The 9391-nt window shown below is 35.7% G+C and overlaps 1 protein-coding gene across 1 annotated transcript; it reads left to right on the top strand.

Annotated features, from left to right (window-relative positions):
- The first annotated feature begins 283 nt into the window (after positions 1 to 283).
- On the top strand, positions 284 to 2453 carry CCIN (calicin). Its single transcript, XM_051984383.1, has one exon. The coding sequence runs from the start codon at positions 360 to 362 to the stop codon at positions 2133 to 2135; it is 1776 nt and encodes a 591-aa protein (XP_051840343.1). The 5' UTR covers positions 284 to 359; the 3' UTR covers positions 2136 to 2453.
- Positions 2454 to 9391: the final 6938 nt, after the last annotated feature.

Raw genomic sequence — 9391 nt, 5'->3', positions numbered from 1 at the left:
TATTATCCCCATTTTGCAGATGAGAAGACTGAGAGAGGCAGCAACTTGTCCGAGGTCACGTAGCTAGTAAGTTGGAGGGTCAGTAAAGGGATCTCAGGTCCCCTAGTCCAATGCTCTCATCCACTCTATTTGTCTACACTGCCTTTGCATAAACAATCTCGAGTAAGAATGAGGAAATGATTGTGAGGAATTCCTGCCCTGGATGCTGCATTGTGATGTCGTCACTCTGCTCTGTTACATCACTCTCCCTACTGTAAGCCTTGCTTCCCTGGAGATAACCAGACCAACAGGCACAAGAGAAATTCTATGTTTTCAGTACTTGCTCTTGTGCCTTCTATTTCATCGAAAAAAGAAGAAACATGAAACTGGAATTCACCGAAAAAAACTACAACAACTTTGTTCTTCAGAACCTCAACAAGCAGCGAAAGAGAAAGGAGTACTGGGATATGGCCCTGAGTGTGGATGACCATGTCTTTTTTGCCCATCGCAATGTGCTGGCTGCAGTCTCCCCCCTGGTAAAGAGTCTCATCTCCAGCAACGACATGAAGACCACAGACGAGCTCTTCATCACCATTGACTCAAACTACCTGAGCCCTTCTTCTGTGGAACAGCTCATGGACTATTTCTACAGTGGGAAGGTGGTGATTTCGGAGCAGAATGTGGAGGAGCTGCTGAGGGGAGCCCAGTACTTCAACACCCCCCGACTAAGGATTCACTGCACTGACTTCTTGCTAAAATCCATCAAAAGGAACAACTCCCTTCGCTACCTATTCTTGGCTGAGCTCTTTGAGTTGAAGGAGGTTTCTGACTGTGCCTACGCTGCTATTCGGGATAACTTTCACTACTGGGCCAGCCACGAAGGGTCAACTCACTTTATGCAATGTCCCCCTGTCATCTTTGGCCGGCTACTCCGGGATGAAAATTTGCATGTGCAGAATGAGGACCAAGCCCTTAGTGCCCTCCTCCACTGGGTACATTTCAAAAAGGAAGAGAGGGAGAAATATTTTAAGAAGTTCTTCTCCTATATCAACCTCAATGGAGTCTCTAACAAAACACTCATATTTGCCAGCAACAAAGTGGCAGCAATGGAGAACAATAGTACCCCGTTGGCCCTGATAGAGAATATCTTGTTGGACCGGAAGCAGGAGAAGCCAGCCAGGTTGCTAAATTTTCAAAGGAAAGGAGCCTTGTTGGATGCTGTAGTGATTTTAGGGGGTCAGAAAGCCCAGGGGAAATTCAATGATGCTGTGTTTGCCTATATTATCGAGGAGGATATTTGGCTGAAACTCACTGAGATGCCATACAAAGCAGCTGCTCTCAGTGCAACTTCTGTGGGTAAGTACATTTACATTTCTGGTGGAACCACGGAGCAGATTTCAGGCCTGAAAACTGCCTGGAGGTATGACATGGATGAGAACTCCTGGACCAAACTGCCTGATCTACCCATGGGGTTAGTCTTTCATACCATGGTGACTTGTGGGGGAGCTGTGTACTCTGTGGGAGGGAGCGTTGCTCCAAGGAGATACGTTTCCAACATCTACAGGTACGATGAGAGGAAGGAGACCTGGAGTCTGGTGGGCAAGATGAGCATCCCAATGGATGGAACTGCAGTGATCACCAAGGGAAACAGGAACATGTACATAGTGACAGGGAGGTGTCTGGTGAAGGGATTCATTTCTCGAGTAGGGGTGGTGGATTGCTTTGACACCTGCACTGGGGAAGTGGTGCAGTGTATCACCTTCCCAATTGAGTTCAACCACAGGCCTCTCCTGTCTTTCCAGCAGGATAACATCCTGAAGGTGCACAGCCACAGGCAGAGTGTAGAAATTAACTTGCAGAAGATTAAAGCCAGTAAGACTGCCAACTGTGTGCCCTTGCTACCCAACAACTGTGCCTTGGACGTGTCACATGCAGTATGTCCGATTGGTGACAACAAGGTGTTTGTATGTGGAGGTGTCATTTCTGTGAATGACACACATAATAAAGATTACACTATCAATAAAAATGCCTACCTGTTAGACCAGAAGGCAGGGGAATGGAAGACTATCGCTCCACCACCAGAAGCCCTGGACTGTCCAGCATGTTGTATGGTCAAGCTGCCTTGCAAGATTCTTCGAAGGATTGACAATATTTAAGTGAGAAAAAAAGTAAATCCATTATTATTCACAGTTTTAAAAAAGAGAGCGTGTGCACACACATGCACCCTATTGGTTCCATCTCAGGGCTTCTGTCGTCTGCTTTTGGCCTTATGGGACATATTTAAGTTACTTAGAGGATGGCAAATGGAGGCTATTGCCCCTAAATGCTTTAGGGGCTTTGACATGAGAGTGTCAGATGTAATCATGCATGGCTGTTCATTAGAGTGTACACATACAAATGCTAAATGTAGTTACATAGAAAAAGATGCACTGAGCATAGTGAGACCCTAGGCAACTCCATCACCACCTCTCCAACATGAGAGATGCAAAAAAAAAAAAAAAAAATGGAGCAAGAATTCATTTCATGGGAAAGGATAAAGATCCACAGATAGTTGGATATATTGGATTTGGGGGAGGGGGTGGGGATGGTTCAATAGAAGGGATGAGGGAATGAATGGATTGAGCAGGTAGGGAAGACAAAAAGATCCATGAGTAATGAAAGAAAAATACTCAACTGGTATTTAACTTTGAATCAACAACACAGGTTTCATAATTACTTTATGGGATACATTTTTTGAAACTAGTTGCAGAGATGGCTATGTAAAAAAAAAGGGGGGGGTTCATATAAACAGAAGGTTGGGAATTGGGGATCTGGGCATAGAAGGGAAGGGGAGAGAACTTCTGCTCTGATCCCAACATTCAAGCTGAGAAAGAAGAAAAAGTCTCTCTCTACCTTGCTCAGAAGAGAATTGGAAAGAGAAAAAGGATAGAAATTCATGGGATTGGAATTCTGCAGTATTTAGAGTATAAAAGGAGAAAAATAGAGCAGTGTCTTGGCCTGAGTCTACTCACCATCCTCTAGATGGATGAAAAATTAGGAAATTGGACTCCTGGCCAAAGACACCTTCAGTGTCTATCTTTCTGTCCTTGTTTTTCCCTCTGACATAGAAAAGATAAGTTTTCTCAAGATGATGGTGCTTGAGAAGAAAAGCAGAGAATCCTATCCAGGCTTCTTCCTTAACCATAAATTTCTTACTCTGTACTTCTTCACTTTTCTAATATTCACTGAAATGATTCTCTTTCCTCAATGGTATTGCAAGGATTTGGCCCCATTCAACTGACCATTAGCCAGACAAGCTTAGCTGTCTACACAACTTTAAAGTTCCAACTATCAGCTCTGGATCACTCACTCTTGTGAATGATAATGATTTTTATGCATTTTTCTACTAATTTTATTCTACTGTTCTGAAGCCAGTATGTATTTCTTTTGCTGATTCTTTTAGGTTTTCTAGTATGCCAATATGTCTTCTGCAAATAGGGATCATTTTATTTCCTATTTTCCAATGCTTAATTTTATTTTTAATCTTCAATGCCTTTCCCCTCTCTGATTGCTATGATTAGCATTTTCTTAAACTATATTTGATAAAGTGGGACAGAGGAACTATCTTGTTTCAACTGAAATTTAGTGGGAAAGATCCTAGTGTTTCTTCATTACAAAAATAACCATTTTAAATCTATACTTTGCATCATATAAAAGAATGCTTTCATGCCTATGTTTTTAATATTTTTAAGGATAAATCAATGCTATATTTTGGCAAAGGTTTTCTACAACTATTGAAATATGATCTTGTGGGATTTCTTGTTTTTATTATTATACTAATTGTTTTCATAAAGTTGAAACCAATAAAATCATAATGCTTTTTATGCATTGTGGAAGTGTGTTTGCTAAAATTTTACTTAATATGTTGCATCAATCAATATATGTGAGTGATCTTGGTCTATAATTTCATTTCTTTGGCATCCTTTTTGGTTTGAGACTCAGAACCATAGTTGTCTCATAAAGAAAATTTAATAGAGTAACTCATTTATTTGCTTTTAAGAACAATTTTTGTAGTTCTTTAAAAGTTTGGTAGAATTCGCTAGGAAATCTATCAGCATTAATGATTTTTTTTGATAACTTATTTATGGCTTGTTAAATTTCTCTCTCTGTTACTGGACCACTTAAAATTGCTATTTCTTATTGTGTTCATTTGGGTATTTTACATGTTTTTTAAATTAATTATCCATTTTCTTTAAAGTTTAAATTCTGATGACATATAATTATGTAGTTTCTGATAATTCTCTTTTTTCGTCTTTATATATTGTATATTTGCCTTACTAATTTTTTAATCTTCATGATTTGATTTTTTCCTTTTGATAGCTAATGGTTTATCAAATTTGTTAATTTTTTTTAAAAGCTACTCATTTCACCTGATAAATAGTCTTTATTTTCAATTTTGTTGCTCTAACTTTCTTTTGTTCTTATTTTGGTGTTGCTAATGTGGTGATTTTTCTAATTGTTGGGGTTTTTAATGCATTTTCAGCTCATTAATTCCACTTTTTCTCATTTTTAAACATTTTTTTCAGAAATACCAATTTTTCTCTGCTCAGAGGAAATGTATTTTATAAATTTTGGAATATCATTTCCTCATATTTCATTTAAAACAATTTTTTTCTTCTGATTTGTCCTTTGACTCATTCATTATTTAGGATATTTTTATTTAGTGTACTTATCAGTCTGTTTCTAGCCTGTATCTATTGTTCATGTTTTCTCTATCATTTTATTGAATTCTGTTCTGTAAAGGACATAGTCATTGAAATGTCTTTTTACATTTATTATTTTAATGTGCCTATCACATGACCAGTTACATAAATATAACATATATTTTAGTAAAGTATGTAAATTCTTTAACATTTCCATTGAGAAATCACCAGTGAGAGTTGTGAAGTGATCCAAGCATTCTGAAAAACAGTTTGAAATTATACCCAAAGAGCTATCAAACTGTGCACACCCTTTGATCCAACAGTGTCTCTAAGTGGATGCCTCTCATTTGGATAATGGGTGAATAAGTTATGGTATATGAATGTTATAAAATATTATTATTCTATGAAACAATCATCAGGATGGTTTCAGAGAGGCCTGGAGAGACTTACATGTACTGATGCTAAGTGAAATGAATAGAACCAAGGGAACATTGTACACAGCAACAAGATTATGTGATGATCAACTCTGATGGATGTGGCTCTTTTCAACAATGAAGTGATTCAGGCCAATTTCACTAGACTTGTGATGGAGAGAGCCATCTGTATCTAGAAAGAGGACCATGTGGATCACAACATAGTATTTTCACCTTTTTTTTTTAAATTGTGGTTTGTTTGCTTTTCTTTCTCATTTTTTTAAATTTTTTAATCTGATTTTATCTGTACAATATAATAAATAAAGGAAATATATTTAGAAGAATTACACATGTTTAACCTATATTGAATTACTTGCTGTTTAGGGGAGGGGAGTGAGGGGAAGGAAGGGAGAAAAATTTGGAATACAAGGTTTTGCAAGGGTGAAGGCTGAAGCTATTTTTGCATGTATTTTGAAAATAAAAAGCTATTATTAATTTTTTTAAATCATCAAAAGTGCTTCAAATCTAATTTTTAAAAAAATCTTTTTCAGGTTTATATTTTACTTTTTGTTTATCAAATTATACCACAATAACTCTGTTATTATATATGTATGTATGTATATATATAAACACACACACACACACACACACACACACACACACACACACACATATATATATATATATATATAAACTAGGTAAAAGAAATCATTTTTTACCTCAGTTTTTAACCTACCCTTAATTATTGGAGGGCATTGTTTCAGACAAATTGAGACCTGGGAAAGACCTTATCTTTAAAAGACCAAGATCTCTCACTGCATCTGGCATCTCCAGTTGATCTGATTTTTATCTTTCCCCTGGACCCACATAGCTTTGGAGGAAAGAGTGAGACTGATGAGACTGCACAGCTCTGCCTCACCTAAATCTGATTCACTTGCAAATCATGACCTCACCAGGTCGATATCATGGTCCTCTCAAGAATGATAGACAACAATATACATACATATATATTACCCAAAGAAAGAATATGATTAGTATATATGGATATAGAAAGTATATGATTAGTATATATGTATATATTTACATACACATATATACAAATCATACTCTTTCATTGTCTATTGTGCCTGTAATCATAATGTAGGCTTTCTTGACATTATGGATTTTCATTGTGACTTTATTTGAAATCATGATTCTGACTCCTGCTTTTTTATTTAATGCCCTGAAACAGAACACTTTTTGTTCTAGCCTCTCATTATTAACCTATATGTATCTTTATATTTTGAATGGATTACTTATACCCAGCAAATTACTGGCATTTTTGGGAGTTTACACAACTTTTTAATTCCTTTTGGGAGTTACACAAATGTGTATAACACAAATGTGAAGTTTGTGTTCTCTTAAACATTCTATATTTGCTTTCTTTTCACTCTTTTAAATCAGCACAGTCCTTGTGCTTTTTTTTTGTTTGTTTGATCCTAGTCTCTTCCCACAGATTTTTTCTCTCCCCTACTTTACCCTCATTACCATGATAACCCTAAGGTCTTTCGATTTTTTTTTTTTTTACTTATACCTTATTTCTTTTCTCCCAGTTCTTTTATTTCTCTCCTGAACTGTCCTGCAAGTTCTTGAAATTGCTTTTTATTTTAATTTATTTTAATATTTTTCCTGTCCTTGGGATTTTAAAATTTTGACTTCATTTGCTTTTATTCATTGTTTTAACATTCTTTCTTAGTTATTTACTCATTTTTTCCCCCTACTTTCTCAACTTCTCTGCTAGTTTTCCTGTGATTTCCTTACAGGAAGCCCTATCTCTTCTGTAATACATAGCATTTAAGTATCCCCAAATTCTTGAACCTTTCCCCCTATACTGCAAGCAACTGATTAATATATTGACTTTCATCCACTAAGAAAATAAAAATAAAAGCAGATTTCTTGCCATGGCCATCATGAGCCTGAAAAAAGAAATCAGTATGGCGAGCAATCTGGAAGTGTAAAATGGAGTATGTGCTAAGCATAGCTAGAAATAGCAAGTATTTTGGCCTGCTGTAATTTTTTTTCTGTTAGAATTGGCTGGTTTCTTTAAATGTTTGCTAAGGATTAGTTTTCTTCTGTTCTTGAAATTATTGTTTTTTATTTATATGTTCTACTTCTTATTTTGAGGTGGTAAAAGGATGCTAGGCTTAGAAACAACTTCTCACCCCACTATCTTTCTAGAAATTCATGAATTTCCATTGTGTCTTTCCTTGACAAGATAAATTCTTTGAAGCCCTTCATTCTGGCACTAATTACATCTTGACTAGACCTGAACTTGTGTTGCCTTGGGTATCACTGAATTTATTCTACTGTGATGATAAAGTTGCCATAATTAATTACTAATGTAATATTTAAAAAATTTGCCAGACATGTTTAACATATATTGTATTAATTGCTGTCTAGAGGAGGGAGTGGGGTGAAGGGAGGGGAAAAAATTTGGAACACAAGATTTTGCAAGGGTGAATGTTGAAAATTATCTATACATATGTTTTGAAAATAAAAAGCTTTAGTAATAAAAAAGTGTTAAACCTTGCCTGTTTTATTTATAATGTACAATATTCCAACAAAGCAGGCCCATTGTTATGTTTCTAATTCTTATAAATTTTTCCTAGAAAAATAAGTCAAGTTTTATAATAACTTTGTCTATACATAACTAAAATTTCTCTAGCTATTTCAAAAGGCTTTTCATTTACCAAGATGTTTATTTCAAAATGCTATATTAGCTAGAGATGCTAAAGATTCTAAGATATACCTTGAAATTGAACTTTTATAAAAGGAGAATAGAAGCAAATAGAATCAGAATTGAACCAAAGAGAAGGATGTCAGAAACATACATGCACATGCATGTGCAGTCTTATATGACAGCCCTACCAAGGAAATATGTACATTAGGGAGCCAGGTGGTCACAGGAAAAGAAACCACATAGCCCCAGAGATAGTAGTGAATTAAGTCAATACCTGAGTGATGAAGCATTTAAAGTCATGCTGGGAGCAGCAGAAACAAAAACAATATTCACTGGCAACAGAGAAGAAAAAGAGTTTGTGAACCTAGTGGAAATATTTCTGAACAATATTGAGTTTATGGACCAAGCCACCTAGACCCAGTGGAGAAGCTCTTGGACCAAGCATGGACCAAATAAAGAATAATAAGGACCCTAGTAGTGGGGAACAGCAAACTCAGATCTTGCTCATTTATACTGTGAATTTTGTGGACTGTGCCTTCCTGACTTGGCTCACTATATATCTATTTCAACCAGATCCTCTAAACTGCTTAATTATTCTTCCCATTTCTCAATGTCTATACTAGATTTTCTCTATGCTCATCTCCAGTACCTCCACACCTCACTCCATTCTCCGGAGATGATCTCAACTTCTACTTTACTGAAAAGACAGAAAACAATCAGACAATGATTGAAGCTATTTTCCTTTTTTCCCCCTCTAATTCTATAATTCTGTCTTTATGAGCATAATCTCTTTCCTCCTGCTCAAATCAGACTGCAAGAGGTTCTTCCTCCTTTCCAAGGTTAACTTATATTAATAAGTCCTACTCTTCCTAGGGTAAAGACTAATTATTTTTTGTCTTTGTATCCCCTAGAACCTACACCATTTCTGACATGTAACACTTAATAATGTTTTTTGAGTTGAATTGATTTATAAATTGAGTTGAGTTAAATTAATTTGATTTATAAATTTCACCTCCTCTACTTACTCTTTCTAGCTTTAAGAAATGAATAGGTCTCCATTGTCCTCAAAAAAAGAAATTCTTCACTGGAACCTATTATCCCTCTGTCCTTGCTAACCTCATATCCTTTAATTGTTGGACATTTAAATGAACAGCAAGTACCTTATGTCTCCATTTTCTCAACATCCCCAATCTTTCTCGAGCCTCTCATAATCGAATTTATGCATTACTAAAGCTATCCCCCAAGAAGTTGCTTATTACTTCTTGGCAAATCCAAGAGTTTTCTCAATCCTCATTCCCTTTCACCTCTTTGTAGCATTTAATATATTGATCATATCTCTTCTCTCTTTGATACCCCAAACTAGTTTTCTTATCATTCTTTTTTAAAATTTATTTTAATAATATTTTCTTTTTTCAAATACATGAAAAGATAGTTTTCAACATTCATTTTGTAAAACTTTTTGTTCTAATTTTTTTCCTTCCCTCTCTTCCCTCCCATCTCTCTAAGATAGCAAGCAATCTGATGTAGGTTAAATATGTACAATCCTTTTAAACATATTTCCACATTTGCCAAGTTGTATAAGAAAAATCAGACCAAAA

Source organism: Antechinus flavipes, chromosome 1 (genome assembly GCF_016432865.1).
Source record: "Antechinus flavipes isolate AdamAnt ecotype Samford, QLD, Australia chromosome 1, AdamAnt_v2, whole genome shotgun sequence".
Classification (NCBI taxonomy): domain Eukaryota; kingdom Metazoa; phylum Chordata; class Mammalia; order Dasyuromorphia; family Dasyuridae; genus Antechinus; species Antechinus flavipes.
Note: the sequence above shows the minus strand (reverse complement) of the source record. Positions and strands in the feature narration are given on the sequence as shown.